This window comes from Lates calcarifer, unplaced genomic scaffold (assembly GCF_001640805.2).
Source record: "Lates calcarifer isolate ASB-BC8 unplaced genomic scaffold, TLL_Latcal_v3 _unitig_1149_quiver_1182, whole genome shotgun sequence".
Classification (NCBI taxonomy): Eukaryota; Metazoa; Chordata; class Actinopteri; family Centropomidae; genus Lates; species Lates calcarifer.
In genome coordinates this window covers 1-27,440 of record NW_026115319.1, presented here as the reverse complement: position 1 = coordinate 27,440, position 27,440 = coordinate 1, and the positions used below count along the sequence as shown (strand labels likewise).

Sequence of the window (27,440 nt, the reverse complement as noted above, 5' to 3'; positions counted from 1 at the left end):
TCAGATTTGTTCGAGGAGCGGCAGCGGCGCAGGGAACCATGCCGCCCCGGTGACATCCTGCACCCACACCCACAGGCCCACACGAGCCGACACCGGACACCAGACCGGGTTTAACTCTCAGTTACTTCAACATTAAAACATCCCAACACTCACTGTGATGCGGGGGATGTTCTTCTTGCCCTGATAGCCAGACATCTTCACCGGTGGTTCGTCTCGCGCTGCGCCGTGGACCGCTATCAATGCAACGGGATGTGCGGATTACTGCTGGTTGAAACGACGAGGGTGGTGATGATGATGATGAAGGTCGCAGCTGATCTTTGGGAGGCCACAAACGTAAAGAATCAAACTATCTCTCAACTCCGGATCGCGTCCTGGCAGCCTCCCGGTCTCCGCCGATGCACCAAACCTTTCCTTCCCAGACGGAGTCAGACAAGAGGGGAGGGAGGGACCACTCGTGAGCCTCTTCCCCATAAAAGAACCTCACGGAGCATGCGCAGAGCCTCGCCCTGCTCCATTGACAGGAGAGAGCCACTAATGCCATCAATTGCTCTCCTTGGATTAGTGAAGGCAGGAGCGCACCGGCTGAACAAACCGAGAAACACCCAGCAGCCATCTTAACTCTGTAGTCACTTTAATATCTGCTGTCTCTCAAAATCTGAATTTTACCAGAGCTAATCAGAGCACAGGCTGAGATCATCTCATCTGTGTCCAACTCTCTTAACTTGTTTCATCCATTTCCTTGATTCACTTCGGATACTGGTGAGTTAAAGTGTCCCAAAGAAACAATAAGTGACACTTGCTGGGATCAGGGAAGACAGTATATGGAGAAGACCACAGTTTCAAGATTTTTTAAATGAATATTAAATCAAACTGAGTTGCTATGACGGAAACGGTTCTATAAATGCTGCAGAGGCCAGATATAAGAAGCCTTTTTGATATTTAGTTTTTGTTAAATAACAAGATGGATGCCCCAGTTCTGCTCACAAGAGACAGAATGAAATCAGACTGAGAGGAGTTAACTGCAGAGTGAATGAAGTTCAATATCCTAATGCTTAATGGGCTTGATCTTTGCTCCAATAGCAGATTATGCAACTGCAATTGTGAGACTAGTCTCTTTTACTTACTTTTCTTTTACTTCTGTGATTAAAAAACATTGAAATGTTTATCTGTGATATGCTAAAACATTGCATAACAGTGGCCTGGTTACTTGGTCATAGCTGCAACTGCAAAACCCTGAAAATTAAACCCTGGCTTGACAAAGGCTGCATTTTATTTCTTATGTCTTCTTTTAAAATACCTGAATTTTCTCTCCTTTTTTGGAAAAGACAAAGTCTGGCTTTAAGGGACCTTTAGAAATGCTGTACAGGTTTGTATAGGGCAAGAGATTGGAGTAATAAAACTAAAATGTCATGCACTGAATATTTTACTTGCATAAGAGTACAAAAGTTTTAGCATGAAAATATACTTAAAGTACCAAAAATAAAAGTATTAATTGTGCAGAGTTAAGTATGCTGTGTTACTGTATTCTAATAACTGAGTCATTAATGAGTTGAAGTGTAACTAATAATGCAATAAGTCTTATCTTAAAACATCCTAATTTATTGCTGACTGTATTTTGTTTTATTAACATGAATCTGCAATGTTTTTATTGTAGTGGAGCAGATGTTTAATTACAAATAGTTGAAAATTGTACAGTACTTGAGTAAATGTACTTAGTTACTTTCCACCACTGCAGTCTGCTAATCAAGCTAATTTATCAAGCATGGTCCTGAGATGTCAGCTAGCATTTAAACATCCCATCATTTAATTCTATCTCTTTTATTATTGATATGCAGGAACAGATCGGTTAATTCCTTATGTATCAGAGAATAGGAGAGTGAACTCGTATACATGTAAAACTTAAATAGACAAAGGAGATAAGAGAGTAAGGAGTGGATTGTGTGGCTAATGCTTCCAATCAATATGTAACATGATAGCAGGGCCCAACACCACTACCCAAAGCTTTTAACAGCATCCTGAGTGCTTCAATATTAAGTAAAGGAAGTGCTAATACTGTTTAGTGCCACGGTTCACCACCCAATCGTAAAACCTGGATAATAACGTGAACCAGCAGGAGAAAAGTTGAAAGATTTTCCTGCAAGTCATGCAAGTCAGAGCTGCCATCTCCTGTGCATCAGCTCCACACCCTCAGTTCATAAATGCAAAAGCACGACAATGCTGCAGCCATGAATCACATCATGTAAGCTTCCAACCCTGTGTGTTCACATGTTTGTCATTAATAACCAGGCAGGGGTGGATCACACATTCACCATTTTGCAGATTTTTCTCATTAAAGCAGAGTTAGCAGGTGTTTACTGCTTTGCTCAAGGACAATTCAGCAGTTCATGGTCACATATGCAGCACATAGCCAACTGCACAGTGCAGCAGAAAGAGGGAAAAATCAACACTATAAGCTCTAACTAACAGGAGCCACTCCCTCTGGCAGCTCTGCATGGTGGGCCCTCCATCCACTCTGTTACATCACAGAGCTTTCTGGGAAATGTAGTCAGAGCAAGTTGGCTGGCATACACAGGCTGTAAGCTTAAACAAACTCAAATGAGTGGCCGAGGCTGCAATTGAAACATTTTTAGATGAAAATGGCGCAGGTTTGTGCAAAGATCTGAATGTTAGATGACAGAAATTAGAGATGGAGAGACTGACAGAAAGACACACACAGAGAGAACGAGGAAGAGATGTAGAAAACATACGCAATAAGCATGCAAAAATACACGAAAATTACCCTTTTATCATCCAGGTTCTGTAGAGCTTCCTTCCCCGTGCTCTCCCTTATCTCCACCTTCCTCGGCTGGGAGATGTCGGTCTGCCGGTCAATGACTCGCCGGTCGCTCCTGCCCCTGCACGCCGAGAGCGCATCAAAGTCCAGCGTCTTGCTGTCCGAGGAGCCTTCCACCGGGCAGAACATGCCACAGAATTTCTGCCTCGGCCTGGCGGGGCTGTCAGAGCCCATGCTCTTGAAGAAGGCTGGCACTTCCCCGGTGGTCGACATGCCTATAGCAGGCGGGGGAGCTGTGAGGTTTCTCGGGGTGTAGCTGCACAGATGCTCAGAGTCTCAGCTCCTTGTTTTGTTTTTTTCTTTTTTTCAGCTCCGCACGCCTGGACAGCCACCGCCTTTGCCGGTTTTCAAGCGCAGGTGGTCGCACTGTGACAAAAGCGCAACAAAAATCTGTGAGGCTAATGCTGCATGAAAACACTCCCACCGTAGAGAGAGAGAATGCACAATAAATCTACGTGATATTGTCTGATATCAGGTCTAAGATATGAGAAAATCCTGTTTCCCTGTAGTCTATGATGAGCAAACAGTTTTGAATTGCTTACTCATGAGTCTAAATTAGCTTCTAGCCTACAGCCAATATCCTGGTGCGAGTTATAAGTGAGCATAGGAGGAAGAGACCTACAGCCTAGCTCTGTCAAAATAAAGATCCAATAGGCTGTTTCCCAATGAGGGGATTACCTGTAGCCTGTGTGAACCCGTTCAGAGACTGGCGGTGCCAGGAGCGTATCAGATCTGACTGTCCGGAAATGATCGGTCCTTTCTTGTCCAAAGTAGAGACTTGTTCTCTAGAGCTCTAATGCATCAGGGTACAGTGATATGCCTGCCAATGAGTTTAAAAGCTGTGTCATCTAATAACTTAAACATGTTGTGAGTGTGTGTGTCTCTGCAGGGCGTTTCTGGCAGAGGTTTGAGGTCAAGAGGCGATCAGCACCATGGAGAGTTCCCCAAAGTCACACCCAGTCCAACAATGAAGGGCGCTGTCCCTTCAGCACCACACCCAATGCTCCCACACTCACATACCTGTTAATGCTTTACACTTAGTTTAGTTTGGCTTACTAACAGCTATCTCAAATATCTACCAGAAGGTGAAATCACAAGGTCTAGTCAGTTACATAGTGAGAAAAGACATGGGAACCTGTTTCTGTTCTCTAATTTGAATGGTTAATTATTTATATACAAAATCATTTTTGTGTTTATCATTTATTTATGTATTTATCTTATAGATTTTTTGTTTATTTCCATCACTTTTTAATAGGCTAAGCCAACATGGCTGCAGTCAAAAAGTGTGATTAGTCATTAAAGGGGCTATATGTAGGTTTTCTCTCAGCAGAATGTGCTTTCTTGCTTGGAGCAGGTGATGGTGATGAACTTCAGCCATCATTGTGTTCATAATACAAGAGGTTAGAAGACGACCTCTGGGCAGTGCTACTTCTTCAGGACAGGCTAGATGTTCCACTGAGTTGCTATCGAAAAGTGATGAGACAAGCCAACTGTGCTGGGGCTAGCTGGTTAGCATGCTAGCCTCAGTAGAAGAGAAGAAGTGGTACAACTACAGGTAAAACAATGATATTGCTTTCCGCTGCTTGAGACAGCTCTCGGCAAGTAAAGGAATGAAGTTTAATGCCAAACTTGCAACCTGTCTTCTTGACTGGTAAGTAAACAGCTGTTAATGCTAACATTGCAAAGTAGTGATAGAAAAACTTACAAATACCTCCTTTAACACTCAGAAACTCAGATAATCTTGATCAAGACTGGGTGGGTGTGGTTTGATAAAGTGTGACAACACATTTTTCCAACAGAGCCACGCCCACTTCCATTTTCCACTATACAAAATTGTTCTAACTTTTGCATAGAAAAACTATGATTGAGAAAGTATGTTTTCAGGCTGTTTAGTAAAAAGTAATGATGTATTTATTACTTTCTAACTAGACATTCCCTCTGTTAATATACAAATGCATATAAGCTGTGGAACTGATCTTGTTGTAGATGCTCTACAGCCCCTCCCTGGAAGGTAAGTGGCTGACCTGTCCTTTGACAAAAGACAAAGCAAGTTATCCTGCAGAAGAATGTAAAGCAAACCATAACGTAATGGCATGGTTATAAGGCAACAGATATGGTTTATTAAATGTTAACAAAACCATTAGTTACAGCTTATAAACCCACTGTAAACTGTAACAGTAGAATTGTTTTATTTTGAAAGATATCTGCTGTATTAATACTCAAAATACACACAGTAAGTTGATATGTCAGTATCAGAGCAGTTTACTGTACAAGATGATTTTATATTGATTCTCACTTGGAAACTCAAATGTCTCAGCGGCCATATAGCACACAGAGGACGGATGTATAATATGAATCAACCATCCCTGTAGTTTTGTCCTGATATTGATTTCTACCCCTGCAAAATCCTGCACTGCAAACTTCTGTTTAGACTAGTATTTTTACAGTTTGCAAACTTGACACTTTCCAGCCTTGGAATGTCTCCTCCCACAAGGTTATAATTCATTTAATGCATTTTACTCCATGCTGTTGTGTAGCAGAGAATGCACCTATATAACATCAGCAGCCACAGTCCTATTCACAGTTACAGGATAGTAAATGCTGAATGTGCTGTATATTCAGTATGCAGTGTTTTCTTTATGGCTTTTTTCTGCACACATCTCTGTGTTTTCAACTACAAATCCATCCTTAAAGCATTCTTAAAGCTTGTCGTTTGTACTGAATTATTGTTTTCTAATGCCTTTCAAATCATCAAGTACACTTCATAAGCACATTATTAATGCATTATAGCCACATCAAAAAATGTGTGAATAACATATTAACATGCATCATTAATCTGGTATGAAAATGTTGTGTGACTGTTACTGGAGTACTGTATTTATTTGCTTTTAAATATCCTAAGAAAGAAGATCAGAAAATCTAATAATATAATGTAATGTATCTTTTGTTTTAAGTTAACTTTTATTCAACAAAAACAAACCAAAAAAGTCTCCTGGGCAAGAAGGCAACATAAAAATAGCACAATAAACATAGAAACAGGCCACGAATATCATCCTGCATACAGCATGTAATGAGGTCATTGAGATGTTTTAAGTCTTTCAACCACTGATATTATCACATTAGGAATTTTCTGAATTATAAGTTGTGGAAAATCTGCCATAATTCAAGTAATAAATACACTCACAATGTAAAGTCACATGGACAGATTGATTTAAAAGAGATATGACAACGAGTAAAATCCTCTTTCCTCTTCAAATTGACCTTCATGAGCTCACCATGTGGTTCAGAGTAAAGTTACTGTAATCTTAAGCAATAGGCATCTACTTAAATGCACATTTGTAATGGACATGTTTCCATTTTAAGTTGAGCTTTACAAAGAATAGATTGTTGTGAGGTATAAATAAATTAGTGCTGCATGGTGATCAATAACAACAGACAGCAACAGCTTACTCTAACACACACCGTTAATTCCTGACTCACATTATAACAGACAAAAGCTCTGCTGCACAAGTGGCCATGGAAAACATTTTAGCACGGAGTCCATGTCAGCCCAGTTTCCATAACAACATGGTGGGCAGCAAATGGCTTTGCTGCTACTATTTCCTCTCCCAGAGGGCTGTGAGGGCCGCTGCATGTGTGTGTGTGTGTGCATGTGGGTGGGTGGTCATGTCTGCAGGAGAGGCCGACAAAGTCTGTTGTCTGAATGTCAAAGGTGGATTCTGAAAAGTGAAAATGTCGGAGGGGCAGCCACGCCCAAAGACTGACTGAAAGACCCCTCCCACCCCTGCTTCTTGCTGAACTGTCATTCCACACAACAAAACAAACATCCCCCGCTGAGAGCAGAGACAGGGGGGAGTGTTAGATAATTAGAGGGGAAAGTTGGCAGCTTTCCCGATAAACAGTTGGAGGAGGCGGAGAGGGGGAGTCTGGTCTCTGGACAGGAAGGGCACGGTCCTGGCATCCAGGAACAGATGTAGGACAAGTAGTGAGATCAGCATTATGAGTGCATTCTCTAATCTGCTGCCCCTCTTGAAAACGTACTGGAACGTTTTATTAGATTATTAGCTCTGTGCAGTTCAGTTTACACAGTTGTTTTTCTGAGGGAAGTAAATTTAAAATCAATTAATATTATATCACTAATTGATTAACATTTGGTGGATACTGCAGGAAAACAGACCCAAATATGAAAGAATCTGCAATAAATCAGCATGCATCATGAAGGTGGTGCTATTGCTTCAGTGTTTCTCCCTGAACACAGACAGATTAACCTGCTTAGAGACCCTGGGACAAACATGAGCTGTGGACCCCACTGAACTGTCTGCAACTTTGAATGCTGTTATGTCAGCCAGGTATGCCTTGCAGGCAAGGGGGTTTCCAAACTCAATGGGACTATTTACCGGGTTAAACAAAAGTTAAATTAAAAAAAACAATAACTGACACAGAAAGGTTGAGACTCTGAGGGCCCTGGTGCAGTGGCCCACTTTGCACAGTATCCAGACTTGTCCCTTTAAGTCCAGTGTATTAATGTTGTTCAGGTGATCAGTCGCTCGACCAGTTTGATCCAGACTGAAATGTTTCTTTCACTTCTCGCCTTTGCTTTGTGACTAAATACCTGCAGAATTAATGATGTTCCCATCAGACTCAGCTGTGCTTGTGTTCAGTAGTGATTAGCAAATTTTTGCATGCTAACAGAGTCATTCCTATGCTCCCAGGGTCCTTTGTTCCCCAGATTTCTATGGCACACAAAGAGGTTTTCTGATCCCTAGCATTGCTACATGGTTCACACTGTAATAGGCCTACACTTAACAGAACCTATCAAATGGGTTATGGTTGTTGGGTTTACAGTATATAGCTGTTTTGAAACCTTGATCTACTAACAGATTTATTAAATGTTATAACTTGAAACAAGTCAAATTTGACACAGACACAATAGGAGGGCTAATTTGAGTTAACATAATATTGAACTGGGGAACACAGGACTGTGGGAACAAAGATATGTCCCCATGCTAAGACGCTAAGCCTGCTAAACATGCAAAAGTTGGCTTGTTAGCATTGCTACTGTGCGCATGTTAGCATGCTGATGTTAGTATTTAGTTAAGAGTACCACTATGCGTAACAGAGCTGCTAGCGTGGCTGTAGAGTCCAGTCTAATTCTTCAAGTCCACTGCTCACATCCGTTTGCAGGCTATATTACTAACCAGACCGATAACTGAAGAGCTTAAAAATGTGCCTGCAAATATGAACACTGATAAGTTTAGATACTAAAACTTATGATCTTTACAATTCAGTTCCACTGCTAAGAAAACACTGTCTGTTCTTGACTTGAAAACTACAACTACCAGTGGGTAGGTTGACTGAGCCTGCTTTCTTTTTCTTTATACCACTTTAGATATTAAAGCTGATTGATCAGCTGTTATTTGACTTCATAAATAAGGAATGAGCACAGCCAATATTTCACACTGACTACACACAGTAGCTGTCTTGATTTGCAGACACAGCATCTAAAGAAGAAAATCTGGCACATGTCCACTCTGACTACAGTGAATTATTACTGATGGACAGACTGTCAATCTTCAGATTTCTTCCTGTCACTTCACTTCACAGTGTGTCTTTATCTGGCAGTGAGAGCTACTGCAGTGTAGCTTAGTGCTGCTAAATCCTGAGGAGGTGAGGAGGAACGTCTCTTCACCAGAGGGATGGAGACAGAGCTGGCCACCACCCTGTAACCCATGGTAACGCCATCAGCTGCAGTGGGAGGAGCTACATGTCTCACTGTGTCTGGATTGGCTGGGAACAGGTGTTCTGAGGTTCCATATAGGGAAGATGGAGGAAGGACTGCAGGAGGCATTGTTGAGGAGGAAGCAGGATTTGGGAGTGTGAGAGTGTGTGTGTGTGTGTGTGTGTGTGTGTGTGGGGTGGGGGGGTAAACAATGGTGGGGGATTACTTTCAGATCAGTCATTGTTCACCTGATTAACACTCAGTTAGGAGTGACATCAGCCATCACTGACATATTATCCATAGCTCTTTCTGTGCTTTTTTGTCTAACTTGGATTATGTGAACTTTTGACCTTTTATCTAATGTATTAATTAGGTTACAGTCACATCAATTCAGTAAATTAAACATGAAGCAGGGCTTTAACATTCTCCAGAAGCTCTGCAGTTTTTTTCACTTCTTGTATGATTTAATTACTTTACTTAGACTGTCTCCCATATTTGACTCATTCCACTGCCATCAATTATCTTTGTGTTTACATATGGCTGTATCTGTTTTCAAATGAGAACAAGAAGCTTAACCTGCCTCTTAAACTACCAGGAGCTGTTTTTTAAAAGAACATGGTTTCATTTGGTCTCATTGCACAACAATGTAGGAGCTTTGAAGAATAATTTGACATTTTAGGAAATATGCTTCCTTGCTTTCGTGTCAAGAGTTAAGTGAGAAGACTGGCACCATTTTCATGTCTGGATGTTAAAAAGCATCAAGCATAAATACTGGAAGCACAACACAACCAGCCAAGTTTGTTTCATCTGTACAGAAACCAAAGCATAACAACAGCAAATTGTGGTTGTACATTGGACAATTTCTTCTGAGGATCCGTTAAAAAAAATCTACTTCTTGTTTTTACACTTTTTTTTTGCATGGATTAACCAAAGCGTGGCTAGGCTAGTTTCCACTCTTTGTGCTAAGCTAAGCTAACCAGCTGCTGCCTCTAGTTTTAGCAAAACATCTGTGTGTGTAAACCAACAAAAGAAGTCAAAGAAATGTCGTGGGGTACTAAGTTCAAATTGTAGAAAACATGGCTCACAAAAACACAATTCATGATAATTACAGGCTCTAACAAAGATCTGCAGCTACTGCCCTTTCACTGTCATGGTGTTATATTGTTATATTCATTAGTCATGGAAAGCTGAAACTACACTCCAAGGAGAGAGGAAAAAAACTTTAGCAAATGAATTGAATGAAAACTCAAAAGAAAATAACAGAAGTGAGCACTGCAGGCTGTCTGCCACTGGGGTGCAGTGCTTCCCCAGAACAGCTCTGTGCAGCAGATTACCTCTGTGACAGATTATGGGGGTGGGGGCACAAAGTTGAAGCAATTTTCTTCAGGTGCCTCACTGAGCAGTTTCAAATAACTAAAATCAATGCTGACATAGTGTCTTCATGTAGGTCTTACTGCTCTGGTTTCAAGCACCTAAAACATCCAGGTTGCATAGGGTCAAAGGTTTGATGGATGAAAACTCTCATGCCTCTGGAAATGTTATATTTATATGGACAGGAAGAGCTTTTGTTAGAGCAGGGCAAATGAGAACAAACAGTCTAAAACCCACTGGGGGCTGCTCCTGGGATAACTTCAATCATTTAAAAACATTTCATAAAAGACAACCCCAGCCTCTTCTCACCCCAGTTGCCTTTTCTTCAAACTGATCTGAGTGTCTTCATACTGTAACTGTAAAGCAGAGTTCCCAGGAATTTCCAACCAGTTAGGAAACATCTTGTGATTTCCTGTTAAGTCTCAGCTGTGTCTGCTAACTGACTAGGCACGCACAAAGCCTCTGCTGCTGCAGACTTGAGTCACATCCAAAACAACGGGCTGTGGACTCTGCCAGCTGCTGAGGGTGACAGGGTGTGGAAGCAAGTGGACGGAAAAAACAAAACACTTGAAATGATGAGGGCACATGCAAATGACTAGATAATACGAAGGGAAAACTATGCTTTGGTGCTTTCCACCAAAGCATAGCTGCATGATTTATGATGTTATCATTATTTCATGAACATAAGTGCTCATTTAAAAAATATAACTGAATAAAACATTTAAAAACACTTAAGGATAAAAAAGAACATTAAAAATGTTGTTCAGTTTAAGAATTTAAAGCATTCTTCATTTTTCTGCAAGTTTTATATTCCCAGTGAATTAGCAACATAATTAAAGTCCTACACTTTCAGTAATAATAAAACTCTGGATTGAATGTTTCCTGTGGGAGGTTTACAGTAATTTATTCAGCTGTCAAAATTAAAAAGGCGCACTCAGAACAGCTTCGTTCAGGTAATGTTTAATGACAAAATGTTTATCAATTTTCCAATGTAGTGGGAAAAAAGAAAATTAAAGCAAATGCATCATTACAATAACTACTGTTAGATCATTGCAATCTGAGGGGAATCTCTTTCCACACCTTTCCTATTCAAATCAGGTCCCACCCTCAACAATAGGGAATTTATTTTCACACTGTGCGTTCATAATCTTCCTCCAACATCAGGAAAAAAACCCCATAACAAACAGGAAAGAATAATCTACAATTTCAAACGCTGCACAAACAAACACAGGCAGAAACACGGATGTCGCATGAAACAACAGTGCAGTATCTCTGTGGCTGAAGTGGAGACAAGGAGAGCAAAGTCAACACCCTGACCTGGTCGCTGCTGGTAGATAATGACTGTCTATGAAGTTAAAAGAGAAGAGAGCATGTTCTCTGTCAACCTGCAGGTTTACAAACTATTTACTTTAACTCAACAGACAGCTGTTGATGTGAGGAAAAGTACAGTCAGCTCAGCGTTTACAGATACTTTCCTAATCATGAAATACTCACTAATAAGTTTCCTTTGGTGCATAAGTTTCTTCTTTTGTTTCATTAAGAGTTTGTATCTGTTCTTTTCTCTGTTCGCTTTCTGTCTTTTGATGCATTTTTGAAAAGGGAACTGACGCTGCAAAATATGACGTTGCAGGTTCCATGTAGAGGCAACATAATTCACCTGTACAAGTGTCGCTCTCTGTGTCAAAACCTGTACTCTGTTCTACAGCCAGCTCTTTAAAGGGAGAAATAAACTGCAAATACGTTTAAAAAGTTCTCTTGTTCCTGAATGACTGAAAATATTTCTTTCACAGGGTGCTGGTGGAATTCAAGACAAATCATCTGCTGTCTCACAGCACACCAAATCTCTAGGAATTAGCTCTGAATGGTATAGGCTTACTGAAAAACAAAAACAACACAAAAAAAGAATCACAGGCCATGCAAGAACCTCTAGAGATCTGGTGTTCCATGAGACCTGAACTTCTAAATCAAACTGAACCAGGTCTGGCTACAGAAGGTCCACTCGTACAAAACCAACCACAGTCCAACCTCAGAGATACTGCAGTGAAGTCGATGACTGATATCAAGCTTTTCAATCATGCAGTGTGAGGACACAACCTCACTGGACATGCTAGCCAAGTACCTGTGCTTTTTAACAACCCTGCCTTCAGTCAATTACAAGCTGCTGCATGTCTGAGGTGTCACTTGAGGAAGACAAACAAATGTAAAAAATGATCACTGGGTGCCTTCTGCCTGTCCAATCAGTGTCAGCCCCCTTCATCAGCAGCTTGACAAAATATTTCTGCCTGTTTTGTTTTGACATTTTGGCAAACATGATGGAGTGTTAGAATGCAGGGCTGGCTACTACTGGACAATTTTCCCTCAATAATAATAGGTCTAAAAATAATTCCCCTATTACTTTGAAAGTAAAATATTTCACTTCTAGTTTTCAATGAAATGTCTTACACTTTTGTAAATATAATCAGTCAAGAATCATGAAAACAAATGTCAGTACCCATCTCTCAGGTTTTCAAGCTTTTTGGTACCAAATCCTTTCTGATAACTTAAAAATCCACACTTAAAGGAAAATAAGCTCAGTCCTATGTAATATCCAGCCCACAATGGAGTAAAAGTAAGTGGGAACCAACTGGTCAGGACCAAACCAGCTCTACGATATGTTGCAGACAGACCAGGAGGCTCACTGGAAGGACAACATGGACACACACAGTCTGGAAAGACGACCGAACCTTTCTAGACTGCGCAAGCGCCGTTACCCAAGACCCAACCACAAAATACTGTTAAGTTAGTGTACACACAGAGAGAGGGACACACTACATGCCTTCACAACACACACCTACACCCTGGTTTCCAGTTATTGTCACTTTGCAAAATATTCACTCAGCTGCAGAATTTAATTGATTTTAATTTCTACTTTCCGTCATAGAAAAGGTGAAAAAGTGTCACATAACTCTCTCTCCCTCTGGCATACAGAGCCAGAGACTCCCCCAGTGCAAATCATGAGCGCTTGTGGTTTGGGATGGCCACTATGGTAACTCCTTTCATTACAACTTCTCAATAAACCACCACTGTTGTGAAATAAATTAAAAAAGACAATACTAGCTAAAGAAGATGAACAAAATGGCTACTTTCAAAAAGGCATGATCACATTTTTCAGTTCATGTAGCCAACTCTGAATTTGGTCGAACCCCTTCTGGGGTCGAGTGTTGGGCTACTAGTGTAGGTGGCACAATCTGTGGTCAGTTCTAAAAACTGGACAGTCCTCCCTTGTTGTCAAATGATCAAAGGGCAAGTGTGTGTGGTAGAAGAGTTTGGTTTAACGCTGCAACCCTCCCTGAAAACCCACCCGTTATAAACATCCGAGCACAATCGCTGAGGAAAGGGAAATGTGACCTTATTCATTCTTTGAAAAGCTTATACAAATGAGTGAAGGATCTAAGGAGGGAGAGAAGAGAGGGGGTATCCACAGACAGAGAACAGCCAATCAAGAAAAAAAAGGGTGGGGGAAGAGGAGGGGAGAAAGAGGGAAAAGGCAGATGCATTTCTCCTGAGAACATGTCATATCTCAGGGAGGGGAAGCAGGGGCAGGCGGGAGAGAGGGAGGGAGGGAAGGAGGGAGGAAAGACAGGCGTTCGTTCTTCTCACGACAGCAAAGCTTTCTCCAACAACTCATGGCCACTTCTCAGGCACTTTTCTTCAGTTTCAGCTTCAGAAAGAGCTGGCGGGTGGCGTGGTCAACCTCTTTCCAATATAGACTCTGAAAAGCAGATACACAGATGCAGAGTGGTTACAAGTTGCCGTCAAACATTGCAGCATGACAATTTTTGACTGGTAAATGCATCGTCATCAACAGCCTCTTGTAAATGCCCCGATCTGAGGTCAGGAATCATTGTTCAGTTGATGAAGTTACATTCAATATTCTGTCTTTACCTTTCAATGGATTCCTTGAAAATAACTGGATGTCAAGCCAGTGGTTTCCAAAATGCGGGAAGAGGCTTCGCTGGGGGACATTTTTCACTGCAGTGACTTTGACTTGTCATACACGGGTGTCGGCAATCGGCAAAAGAAAATTTGTATCAATGGCCACTCCCATCCCCTACTGTTACGTAAATGTTAGAAGATGGGTGCATCAAGATGTTGTGTAGCCAGTTCTCCAGCTGTGTGCCATTACACCATTGCAGAGGAAAGGGGCGCAAGAAGATGATGTAACCAAAGAATCACCCGTCAAAAGCGCAGGCAAATGAATTGGTGGAAAACATGATGAAAATATGGCATCTTTTTCCTCATGTATTAATTACTTCAAGGAATGTTAAGAGTCTCATCATTCCACACATATTAGAAGTTTTCATTTTTGTGCAAAGTGAAAATACGTATAAAAATAGGTGGATGGAAACATACTGTCTGCCTTTTTCACAGTAGCATTTTCTTGCTTCAACAAATAAAAAACTGTCCATGAACACATCAGTCAAATCCAAACAATGGAGCAGCCTCTTGCTCTTGTCCTCACTGTCAATATGACCTTGTGTCTTTTGGAAACTTCTCTGGACGTTTGGGCAAAGTTTAACTTCCTTTTATTCCATTTGAACACCACAAAGTTCTGAAAAACATTTGTGAAAAAACGAGTTTCCCCTGTATTGTTGATAAAAATGTGTCATAGGTGCATGACATGTTGTCAGAAACCATTGTAAAAATATTATGTGGAACACACAGAAAACAGGCTGACTAGCTCTTCTGCCTTTACTCCTTTACAAAAAAAAATATAAATGAAGAGAATTATGAAAGAAAAAAAAAACAGAAACTTTTAGTCCTTCTTCAATAAACTTCTTCATTAATGTTATTTAGTTACAGTTCTGTGACAACACATGAGTGACTCATTATGCAACCATACAAACCTGAGAATGTCCAGGAGGGACGATGTAATTATGACAGGTTTGTTAATGATACTCTTTATTGCATCACATCCAAGAAAAGACTGTCATCTCAGGTATCACTGCTGTGCCATTACGTGACTGAGGAGCCAGGATTATTGTAAAATGTGTTGTCACAGACAGAGAGGACTCCTGGGAGGGTTGGCTCTTGCTATGAGACAGCAGGTGTGCAGCTTTTCAGTCAGCAGCTGCTCAGCTGCCAGTTTGTCAGACAGGAACGCCACTGACTTGTGTCTGCAGTCATACAGCTCCCCCTACTGGGGTTTGTGAACATCTGGGAAACAATATAAAAATACTAGGAACTTCTAACAGGGGAAAGCTTACCCTCAAAATATCAATACCCAAATGTTACATTAAATGCTTGGATGCTGGATCTTATAAAGGCTACAAGAAGGTTTTAAATTTTGGTTTCAGCGTGCAGTTTTAGTGTTCACTGGTTTTCCAAAACAGAAATGAGCTTTTATAAGTCACACTGTCACGAGGCAGGTAAATCTGGTGTTTGTTTCTTACCCCAGCCCCAGAGCGAGGATGTGTGATAGTAGCAGCGAAGGGATGAAGACTTTGAGGAACTCGGCGGAGAAGATGCCTCCTTTCTTCATGGCCCCAGTCTTCCTCATGCTGAGCGTTACGGAGCGTCGGGGGTGACGGAAATGAAACTCCCTGCACAAGTAACAAGTCACTTTAGACACAGCACAGTTTGACTGACAACCTGACACCTGGTAATCAAGGTAAACATAATCACAGCCATCTCACAAAAATAACAAACACTGTCTGGCTAAAAGCTTCTCACATGTAAGAATCTGTTTCCTTCCTTGGTTTTCTGTAATTTTACATTGAATACCTGGTGTGTTCTGAAGAATAGTTCATCTGAAAAGACATAACAGTGGGAAATTGTTATGTACTAATAATGGATTGATTAATCAATGGAATTAATTAACTGTAATTCTACAGACTTTTTAGAAGCTGCCACCAAGACACCAATTACAGGAACTGAAATTAGCTATTAAGTGTAACCTTCTATGGGAAGAGAAAAGTATTGACTTTGGGTTTCTAGAGAGATGTAGGAGGAGGGCTCCTCTCATTTCTTTACGGTCTATCTTTTAATTGAGGTCAGCTGTCAGATGAGCTATATCTTTAGGTACCTTAGTAGCTGGTTATGATGGCTGCTACTGCTTAAAGAGAATGAAGAACAGGAACCTGCTCTTATTCCAGGCCCCAGGGTATATATGTTTGATCCTGTAGCAGCACAGAGGGCTGCTGACTATGCTGGCAATGTTGTTGCAAACGGACACCCAAACACACATCTGACTCGTGTTATTGCTGCTAGCCCATGGCAGACTGGCTAGAAGAAGCTGTAAGTTTTATGTAATGGAAGGGGCTGGGTGGATCGTCCAAAAGCTATGACTTAATTTAATTGGGTAACATCTGCCTCAAGAACAATACAAACCATTAGTTTTTAGATGTAACAAAAAATGTAAATTTTGTCAAGAACAAAATGGTCTGAGCAAGATAAAATGTGCATAACTTTCTCAAGATTTTTGTCCTAAAAAAAAAAGGCATACTTTTGTAAATAAAGTAACCTTTTCCAAGATAATTTCTGACAGCTGGCTTTATATGTGTGCATTAGACCACTTCCACAGAACAAACAAGCAGCTGTGAGTGTGCCCTGTTGCCCTGGAAACATCACGCTGATGTTTACTGAGCTGAAAACTTACTTGGGGGGAATGTTTTCTGGTCGACTAGACCAGTCAGCAACCCAATCTGCGTCCTTCATTAGGATGTCCATGTCCCTCTCCTTGTCCAAGACGTCCTCTTCTGACTGAAGATACAAAAACATACATAACTTAGCAACTTTGACCTTCAGGCTTCCTGTCTATCATGACAATTCTTTCAGGACCAGTGAGGCACTTTTTAGAAAGTGTATTTGTACATTTGAGTGCCATGGACACAGAGACTCACTCTCAACCAAGTTCTTGACTACAGCAAAATACACAAAAGCATTTTTCCATGACCAACATCAGAAGAAAAGTAGTGAAGAAGAAGAAAAACGGTACTCCACACTGGGTGCCATTGCCATAGAAACTAAAGGCAGGCAGCAGTTGTCATTCGTGTCTATACACACACACACACACACCACTTCAGGGCCAGTGGTTGGGGTTGCCGTGGCAACAGACTGATGGAGAGGTGCACAAGCTCTTACTTGGCTGTCTCTCCTGCCGGTCACATCCACGTCGAAGATGATCTGTCCTTCGTCCTGGGGACTGTGGGGCCGTGGAGGGCTGTAGTGGTGGAGGCAAAAACAAGAAGTGAGAGCCTTCGTTATCATAAAGTCATGACTCAAAACTTCCTTTATGAAAATTCTCATTTGTGAGCTAATAGCCTTCATCTCATAAAAATATTTGCAGCTGTTTGAATCGCAGGTCACATGACAGAACACCTCAAACACAGCTTAGATCAAAAGTTTAACAACCACTCCAAATCAGTGCACAAGGATATTTAATGATAGGTAGTCATAGCAACAGTGCCTTGGCTACAGGCTCTGCTGGCAGTTAAGCTGTTAAGGTTTAATGGAGCACAACAAAACCATTAAAAGGTATGATCATGTCAAAGACAGCATGGTGTTGTGATATAGAAAATAACTGGCTCAACTGAGGAAACACCTTTTCCCTTCCTTATTGTCTGATATTATCATATCCATGTTGTTTGATTCGATTTTTCATTTGATTTATTTATAAATTTACAAAATGAACCAAATCCAAGAGACAAAAAGGTTAAAGAGAGAACATGTATTTTCCAGCATGGTCCTAAGACATTATAAAGGTGAGTAAAAATACTAAAATTAAACAAGAAAATCTTCAATATCCTTACTTAAAACTTCTGACTAAATTATTTACTAGTTCCTTAATCAATTAGTCAGTAAACATAAAATTAATCAATAACAGCCATTTGCACTCCTTGCTATGTATTAATGCTTTCAAATCTTGAGTTGAATGTTCTAGCAGTCCTTCACCTACTGCTCCTGTACTCTGACCTGTGTGCTAAGGTGTGTGTGTTAGAGGGATAAGTAAACATTTTCCTAATTACCTCTGGGCAACATGACACCTGTACTGTTCTAAAAGTGTTAGGACCATGCCATGCTGCTGTTTGTATTTCGGCTCATTTCAGAGCAGCTTGTTGTTGAGCAGCAGTGTTCTTGGCTCAGATACGCGAAAACATCCTCAGGTGACTCACTGACAGCTGACTGCACTGCTCTCTGATAAGCGCTTGCTTTATCAGAGCCTCGCAGATTACACACAAGCACATGACGTAGTTGTGACCTGAAGGGTCAGGATTTTTCTAACATGCTCAATAAAATGGGAGGCACGCTGTGAGAGAACACGTCATTTTATTTTCAGAAGCCAACTCAACTCCTGAGCAGTTGTCAAGCTGAAGTCAAAACTGACTCAACATGTTTACAATGTAATTATAGACAGAGAAGCCACTCTTTGTTTACGAAGTAATTCATTTTTCCACTGTAATACTAAGGAAAGTTAAGTATTTTGAAAAGCTAAGTCTAATATTAAAAACCCAGGGCAGTTTCCCCAGTGAGCTTTTATTGCATTATTAGCAGATAAACAGCCACCTGGGATATCCAGGCTGAGAGCATTTGGCTCAAGGGATATATTTCAGGCGAATTATTCAACACTGCTGTTTTCTCTGCATTTTAAGGATCATCATTCCCTGCTTCTACTGATTCTGGGAAAGAGAACAAGTGGAAGACAATGCAAATGTGCTAATGATTACAGATGAGGTTTAAAAAGAAAAAGAGTGGTTTTGTATTCTTTTTTCCAATTCAAATATTAACTAGGCTTTTTATTTAAATAAAAACTAATAATAATAGTACTGCGTGTGATTAAGAGCCAAAAAGTAACCTAAAAATATCTTGCAAAAGCTGACTTTGTGACCAAATGTGGTTCAGACACAGCCTACACAGACATTTAACAATTACCAACAGTTGAGGAATAATTCAACTGATTATATGTAAATCCTTTCAGTAGTCCCAGCACCTAATTTCTACTATTACACCATCCATGGAGATAGAGAGGCAGGGTGCCATTTTGAGACTTCACACTAACATTGTTAACAAATGGAAACAGTAAGATGGTAAGTAGGAGTTTCTAAACATCCTAGAACTGTGCATCAGTGATTTTGTTTTGGCTTTAGCTCTGGAAATCAATGGTGCTGTGTCTTCTGAAACAGGCTGAAACCTGAATGAAAGTCAAGAGGAACTTTAGACAAGAATCAGCTTCACCACGTGACCTAATCTTCCGCAGCTATAAACACAGGCTTGCATGTATCCAAGAACCCGTGACTTTCTTTGAACATTTCCATTGTGGTGGAACTAACTGACTTTTTTCTATGTGTTATTTATGCAGTATTATTACATGAATTGCAATTCTTTTCCCATGAACTACTAGTAGGTCAGGGTCCCTTCAACAACTGAATCAAAACACCTTCAGAGGATTTCTAACATTACCTGTCGCAGGAGGAGTTGCTGCGGCTCGACTCATGCTGCGCATCCAACAGGATCTTCTCCATGTCTCCATTGTGGATTGAGGATGAGGACGGGACGTGCTCTAGCCCCCCCACCATGGCCTCCTCTTCCTCCACCTGAGGGAGGGGCAGCAGGCCCGAGGCTGGGCTGGCTGTGGAGGAGGACTGGGCCGAGCCAGCTGCACCTCTGTTCATCTCCAGCTCCACCCAAGACCCTGTGGGGAGAAACAGACAAAGTTAATGCCACTTTTACTGCCAGTCATGGCAATAAACTGAGAATCCAATATCCTGCTCCTAGCAAGATCTGATATGCCCCAAGAGCAGGCTTTTTGGTTATATTTGCCACTAAAAATATTAGTGTGTAAATGGGAAGTGAAATTTGACCTTTTTCATTTTGGTGTATATAACCTCCTTTTTGGTAAGATTTCACAAATAATATCCTGCCTGTGCTTTTACAGCAGAGAAACACCTCTTATGATCTGGAAGTAATTTTGATCATATCAGAGGCTTTGATACATAATTTCACTTTGTGCTAGCACTGAGCTTCCAACAGACCTTTTTCACTGCAGACAGTTTGTCATAGCAGAAAAAGCACTAGGAACTTATGATGGCTCTTTTACATTCAAGGGGCCCAGAGGGCCATGACATAACATTAACATGAATCTTGGATGATCCTATCACGAGTAAACAGCTTTAAGTAAGTCACTTCACAACCAGCATTAGAATTCGCCTCATGTGTCTCAAGTGACCACATGTGATCGGATCTCATTTCCTTGCTCTATATGCAAATAGATGCATACGTCGGTCCTTCAATGTGACCCAGGACACATTCACGTACACACTGCTAAAAGAACGTGGCCATAAGTTGTCCAGACCACCTGAGGACTGTGGTCCAAGCAATCGGATCTTAATATGTTCTCAATGCACCTTGGGTGCATTCACACCTGTACTTTGAGCTGTCCACTCGTGATCAGATCAAACGAGTCATGTTAATGTCTTCTTGTTGATTCATTAGAATAATCATTTTTGTGTGTGGTGAAAGTATTATTTTCTTCTTCTCACAGAGTGCTAAATTTCTGATATACTGCCTGAACTATCAATGAGAGTAAAGTTAGTTAGAGCCTGCAAAGACCTTTTTCACAGCAGGCATTTGACTTGTCATAGCAGAACAGGCACAGGATGAGATTTATGGTGGCTGTTTTCGTTTTCTAGCATCCTGGTGAGCCAGTATGCACAATAGCCCAATACAGGGGCCTGGGAACTGGCACACCTCAATGGATTTACAGCTGTCATTAATGTTAATTGTGCTTGTGTTTTTCCTGTTATGACATGTCAAAATATCTATCTCTTGTCTCTGAGTCAAATTGGGTGTCATAGAAGCCACAGCACTCCCACAAAGTGGAGCAAAAAGGCCTTTACTCAAGAAGGCCAAAGAAAAATAGGGGGATCAGAAAAAGAGGGACGATGTCAAAATGATTTCTGGATCCTAAGCTTGGAGGCAACAACAAGACAGACAGCCCGAGACTGCCAGTCACAGAAGTTCAAGAGTAAAGCTCTATTTACTGCTGTGTGATGAAAGGGCAGTAAATGCCTGCCCGTGTATGTGCAGTGGTTTCTTGTAGACCTTGACTGTGATATATGATGCTCTCCCTGTTTGTATGTGAACTCTGGCTTGGACTGGCAGCTGAGGAGGTAGAGCATGTCGTAGCTGGGTTACAAATATAGAGAAGGGGCTGGTTATCCCAGGCAAGAATTTGGAGAATGGGGGGGGTGGGAGAGGGGATTTCTTTAATATCCAGCATTGTCGTGCAGCTTTAAAAACACTTCTCCTCCTTCTGTCTTCACCAAAATAAAAAAGAGGAAGGCCTCCCTCGCAGGTCACATAACCCTGTAACAGTAAGTAAACACCATGTTCACATGAGCTTTCAGGGGACTGCATTTTACAGGAATCAGGCCAGCTATACCCACTACCCAGGCCATGCACCCCTCCCCCTAAACAGGTCTCGACTCAGCACTCGCACTCATCCTGTGGATTACATGGCGGACTGTGAGCCAAGCTGCTGTCGACAGCCCATTGTCTCCACTCCGTGGACTAAAACCACGTTGCCATGGAGCTGACGCTTCCGAACATTCTGGCCACAGGACCGTTATTAGCTGCTGGGTGGGTTTAGAGGAGGCAGACGCGATGTGACCTCTTTGATCCAGTGATGCTGAGGCTCAGACAGGAGGGAGTAGGGCTGAGTTAGCTTCTCACTTGATGATCACAGGTATTAGATAAAATACCTGGTGTGAGAGCTCTGGGAAACGCCAAAAATAATGACGTCTCAGATTACAGAGCACACCCCTGGCCCCTCTATCTGATTAGTGCAGGGTCTTATTGTCCCTAAAGCTGTGTCTCAGCTATTGAAGTGTATATATGTCCAATAAAATATGATGTGAATGTTATCATTTATGATTTAAATTATTCTGGCTCAGTCAGATTATCACCCAAAAGTAAGTTTAGCAAAACTGGTGTTGGGTTAATGTGGTAGCAAGGGATTATGGTGCTCCTGACAAATTAAAATACCCAGTCCTTCGGCAGTGTTTATGGGGCCTTCACTAATCAGGTTTTCCAAGAGATATCTATACAAAAGATTCCTCTGTTTTACGAAACACAACAGAACTACCAGACTTGAGCATAATAACAAAACTGTCTCTCATAAAAGCAACATTTGTTGCTTTCAATCTTACACAACACAGGAAAGATGCAATATAACATACTAGTGAATGCACAAATTTCGTTCATAAACCCAGGGTAGAATGTATTACCAGCCACAGCAAACAGCTTGCTTGCTTCATTTTTTAAAAGGTAACTATCCATCACTGGTTTGTCTAGGCCTACTTAAATAACTGTCTCTCTTAAATAAGAAAAGTTGCTGGAAAGTTTGATTCCTGCCCAGATTGTGGCTTTGAATCGACCTGCCTCCATGTTCCTTCACTGCTGTGTGTTGTAACTCTCCACCCTCCGCACGTCCAGAACGTCTGTCCCCTTGTCACTGTGGCCATAAATAGCATGCCAAGTCACGGCCCCCCATAGTATGGTAAAAGTTAAACCACAGCAGCACTGCGAGCAGGCCCCTGAGTCAGTGCAGCCAGTGCAATAAACATGCCTTTGTTTACGTCTCTATGGTCTATGAAAGGCGAGGTCTTCAGTGTAAGCCTATCCCATTTATGTAACCGAGTGTTTAGCGGCTATATTTCCACACGCCATGAAACTATGAAAGCACTGTCTAAAATGCTTTATGCCAAATGCTAATTGAGTTGTCTATTAAGAAATAAACAGTAATTATTTTAAAAGGGATTACTACTTTGATTATCTTTTATATAGGCTGAAATCGAAAAATAATATATATAAAAGCCTGGACGGTGGCATAAACTTGTATGTCTACGCTGGCTTTAACTACGTGCAACTTGTCCAAATTTGTATGTTCCCATTTTTGCTAGTTCTGACGACTTCTTCCATCTCGCCTTGTTGACGACCCTTAAACCCACCTCCACCCCTCCGCGTGGATCGCTGATTGGCTCACCGGCTTGTCAATCAAACCTGTCGAAACGCCATTGGTGCACCCACTGTCAATAAACACACGGAACATAGCGTTCTTACTCCTCCCCCTTCAATGTAGCTTTCTCGGCCGAAAAAAAACATTAACGGCCAAATTAAACTACCTTTAATGATTAAAACCCCTCTGTGTATTTATTATAAACACACAGTTGTGTACTTTCAGAGAAAACACACTGACAGACTGGTCTTTTAAGTTTAGCTTACCGTTTAGCCCGGAGTCTCCGTTGTTGTCTGTAGAAGTAGTGTTAGCAGCGTCGGACATCGTCGTGCCTGGTGAGCAGGGCGGGTTGCATAAAAAGCTCAAGTCAGTGAAAAACGCGCGCTACCTTATCTGCACACATTCAGACGTTGCGATAGTACAACTGACCCGTGTCGCCTTCTAGCCCGTTTTCTCGGTAAGCGGCTAGCTAAGCTAAAGCCAACGCTACAACGCCGCTGCCGTTTTGTTTTCGTCCGTTAGCTGGTCTGGAGGCAGCAGGCGCGAGCCGTTCAGACCTTCCCGGAGCTGGATGATGACGTCAGACCGTCCAGTTGATAACAAAAGAGGTTGAGAGAGTCGAATTACATAACGACCAGGGGAAAAAAACACCTGCAGCGGCGATGACATGCATGTAGTAATAACATCGGTTATTGACTGAAACTGGGACGCCTAATCTATGGATTAGTGCTATAGTTCAATTCGTCCACGCGTGCAGGAGGAGGCGTGCATGCACACACGTACACAGGACCACGCGCCAGTCGAGACATGAGGCAGATGTGTGTGCGCTCCAGGACTAATTTTCAGCAACCAGACACCACATCATCAGCTGATTTCAATTAACCTTAAGTGGTTTATCAAGTACCAGGGAGCGGTTGGTTTTCATTTTGTCCGTGGGTTAAACCGGGGACACAGCTGGTTTTACACCTGGAATGCCAGGTGCATGCAATTTTTTTAATTTGTGAAATACAGCAGAGACCTGAACTGGGACTCAAACCACATGCTTCGCCCATCTGAAGGCATCCAGATCAGTGATGAATCAGCTGCGTCCTGATTGTTTATAGTGTAAAATGGCGGTCTCTGATACCTTATAATTAATTCAGATGATACCAGAGAGGCATCACATGGTCAACAAATAAAATTGCATAAAAACAAGATGAATACTGATGAAATCCCAGGCAATCACAAGAATGCAAAAAGTAGTTCCTTTATTATCTTCACTGTCATAGATTAAAATTGTAGTTATTACATTACTAGAGGCATCAATATAGTCTGAACTGTCCACATTTTAAATACGGTGGTGGAGACATTCAACTGCCTGCAAGTCCTTGGGCAGCTTATTGTACCATCACATACAGTAGCAGTAATAATGTCTGCAGTAGTTAAAACAAACACTTTAAGTGACTTAATGCCTCAAATAATGTTTTTCATTTAAACTGCAGTCTTACAACACAGACATCCAAGTACTTTAGTTGGTGCAGTTAGAGATAGTCCAGTGTCAAATCAAAGTTTTCCCTGTTGTGAAGTACTGCTTCAGAGCTGTGGTACAAACATGGGAAGACAATACTTAAGGTCACTCAAAAAAAAGATATGTGTGAGGTCCAGCTTCATTTCACAAAATAGGACGGAACAAATCTGGTGACGTTTTAACTTTTTTTAATATAAATATGACAATCATAATAATTATCTTTGAATAGGCTATCTCTTATACCTGACTATTGTTGAAACACAAAAACAAAAGGAGAAAGAGGAACCAATGCACAGATGTCAAGACACATAGCCAATCCAGAAGAAAAAAATCTTTTAGAGACTAGACCTGTCTGGCCAGCCAGAGCCTAAAGCACAGTGACAGAGCAGGATGACACCTCACTGGACTGGGCTTTGTATCTGTGAACTGTACTTCTCAAACTGCTGGAGGCGACCGCTGAGGTGTTGCTGTCCAGTCTAGTGTGTAAAGAAAACTGTTGAGTATGCATGGTTTAATGAAAGAGAGGAGACATGTAAAGAGATTCAAAGAATACTATGACAGTATAATGGATGAATTAATAAAAGGTGTATGCACAAAAAAAAAGACTGGCAATTTTTTCTTAGAAAAATAAACACTACGATGGCACAGGACAATAAGGGGACATACTAAATAAGTGTTTTTTGTTGTCTACCACAGAGCCGTTTGGGGGGGGGGGTATAAAAATAAGTGTATTCAGAATTTTAAGTAAATTAAACTGGTTTACCCATGTTACCCCTGGGGAAGAAAAGGGCAGGTGGGCTAGCAAAAAAAGGGGGGAAAAAAAAAACATGTCAAAGGAAAAAAATTGGCACAACATCACTTAAACAACAAGGCAGGTGTCACTCTGCCACAAACAGGCTGATGATGGGCAAGAGTGAGGCTTCCTCTGTCCACATCTAGAACAAAGTGGCAAAGTCTGGTCACCCAGTAGCAACGGACAGGGATGCTGGTTATCGGCATTACCACAGATCACTCTGGATGAGGCTGTGAGGCTGCAGGTGGTACACACATGACATCACCCACGCCAGGTCTCACAAAGGCTCACCCCGTAGTTAGTTCACTTTATCCTGGAATATGTAGAGGTTGTTGGTCGTCGCCACTGCAATGATGTTGTCCTGGGATGCCAGGCAGTATGAAGGATCTTCTTGTTGAAGTCCAAACTGTCTACGCTGATTTCATCCTTCTTGCGCTTGCCACCTGCGCACACTTTGCGGGGCTTTAGGACCTGCATGGGCTTACTGTTTTCTCGGGACGCCTCCAAGGTTACATCCCGCCTATGGCCACGGTCAAACATCCGGAAGAAGTTGTTATATGAGCCAGTCATCACCACACTGATGTGGGGACATGACAAAAGGTGTGTGTGAGACTTAAACACAAGTGATCTCTAATATTAAAAGGTATTTTAAGTAACTTAACCAGAATTACAAAACACTTCAAAATGGTGGATAAAAATTGACTGAATGCCAAAAGCAGAATTTCTGAGCAATAAAAAGAGATTCAGACATCAAAATATATTTGTCGAGATTTGCAGTCAAATGAAATGGCGAATGTTTTAATATAAGGGCATCTGTCTACCCCCTGCATGTCCTCACCTGTCATTGCCATTCCAGCAGCATTCAAACTTGTCAAAGATGCAGTCATTCTCGTAGAGCGAGCACAGCTTGCTCCTCAGGTATTCATGAACCTGTAATGATCAAAGGCAAAGACTCACATAAAATCAGACTTAATCATGTCGATGGCTCATGTGTAAATTTATCACATTATGTATAAGCCTATCACCATGGAAAAACTTGTTTGTATACAATAGTCAATGCAAAGGAAAACTACTAAAACATATCTAGAATGCCTCCCAGTGGTGGCTATATGAAATTACAAGGAATGACTTAAAAAAAAAAATTAAAAAAAGGTGTGGCCACTATGCTAAAAATAAATCAATAAAAATAAGTCTTTAGGTTTAAAAAGATTAAATGCACATTGCAAATTGAATTCATTTTGAAAAGGGATTCAAATGAAATTTTGTGTTTCATTCACTGGATGTGGGTACATTATTACATGAACAATATAATAACAGGCCTGAAATAAATACTACACTGATATATTTTTGTTGAGACTGTAGAAAACAAATGATCTGACTTTGAACAATGCTAAATTCACTCAGAAATGGGATCTAACAGGGTGACAGTCTTTCCCCAAAATGCAAATGTTGAATTAGGAGAAAAAACAAAATTTTGTTCAAGTTTTAGTTCAAATGGTGTAATGCATAAACACTGTCTGTGCTGTAGAGTACTATAATGACAGGAAATGGCCAACGTCTTTGTCAGTCTCACCTGATAGGTCTCCACTGGCCTGTTCTCCATGTTCAGGTCCCAAATCTTCACAGACAAGTAGTCTCTGGTCATCATGTAGCGTCCATTGTGGCTAAACTTAACATCTGAGATTGAGGATATGATCTCAGAGAAGAAGGAGCGATTACTGGGATCTTCTGGCTCCTCAAACACTGGACAGAGAAAGTAGGTTGAAATAAATACAAGTCAAAAGGCATAAAATTAAACTGCTGTATTCTCTAACAATGTTGTATAGATCCTAAGTATTGTTCAAAGGACTTAGCATAATGAGTACGTAATCCACCTTTTGAATTATAGATATGGTGTTTAAAACTGAACGAAGTGGGTACTCACATTTGGAGTGCTTGTCACATAGTGCTGAAACCCTCATGTCACACAGACGAATGGTTCCTTTGCTGCTGCTGTAGACAAAGGTATTACACTGATGCGGATGGAACTCTGCTGCTGTGATCACCTCTGTTAGCTCCTCCATGTTGGCTGGTTTAATGTCAACAATATCTGAAGAGCATGTGGTTAAAAGGAATAACCCTTTCCAGATCACAACTAACCTGGTTTAAGAACTCGAGATAGTATGTACTGTGCATTTTTCTCAGCACCAAACATTCTGCTAAGGTTTGCTCTGAGAATCATAG

General features: G+C 41.2%; 2 protein-coding genes across 3 annotated transcripts; both read right to left on the bottom strand.

Moving 5' to 3' along the window:
• Window positions 1–10,867: 10,867 nt before the first annotated feature.
• Window positions 10,868–23,501, bottom strand: LOC108886659 (BCL2/adenovirus E1B 19 kDa protein-interacting protein 3-like). Of its 2 annotated transcripts, XR_007809481.1 has the most exons (7): window positions 23,184–23,501; window positions 19,362–19,593; window positions 17,046–17,124; window positions 16,561–16,664; window positions 15,356–15,505; window positions 13,848–14,514; window positions 10,868–13,674 (listed from the first exon to the last, which is right to left on the bottom strand). XR_007809481.1 is itself a non-coding variant. In XM_018681633.2 (6 exons), the coding sequence occupies exons 1-6, from the start codon at window positions 23,239–23,241 to the stop codon at window positions 13,626–13,628; spliced, it is 672 nt and encodes a 223-aa protein (XP_018537149.1). In that variant the 5' UTR covers window positions 23,242–23,381; the 3' UTR covers window positions 10,868–13,625. The 2 variants fall into 2 exon arrangements, 1 of the variants encoding a protein (XP_018537149.1); XM_018681633.2 differs by lacking the exon at window positions 13,848–14,514 and having other exon boundaries at window positions 23,184–23,381.
• Window positions 23,502–24,679: 1,178 nt separating this feature from the next.
• On the bottom strand, window positions 24,680–27,347 carry LOC108886658 (serine/threonine-protein phosphatase 2A 55 kDa regulatory subunit B alpha isoform). Its single transcript, XM_018681632.2, is given in 5 exon segments — window positions 24,680–25,580; window positions 25,583–25,794; window positions 26,056–26,147; window positions 26,791–26,960; window positions 27,142–27,347. Coding segments are annotated over 5 exon segments (678 nt in total). The 5' UTR covers window positions 27,281–27,347; the 3' UTR covers window positions 24,680–25,515.
• Window positions 27,348–27,440: the final 93 nt, after the last annotated feature.

Excerpts from the sequence above, each read along its gene's own strand:
- LOC108886659 (XM_018681633.2), bottom strand. The coding sequence starts at position 23,241 with ATGTCCGACGCTGCTAACACTACTTCTACAGACAACAACGGAGACTCC. Across the intron at positions 19,594-23,183 it reads CGGAGACTCCGGGCTAAACG|GGTCTTGGGTGGAGCTGGAG; the intron begins GTAAGCTAAACT and ends TTCTCCCCACAG. Across the intron at positions 15,506-16,560 it reads CCAGAAAACATTCCCCCCAA|GGAGTTTCATTTCCGTCACC; the intron begins GTAAGTTTTCAG and ends TTACTTGTGCAG.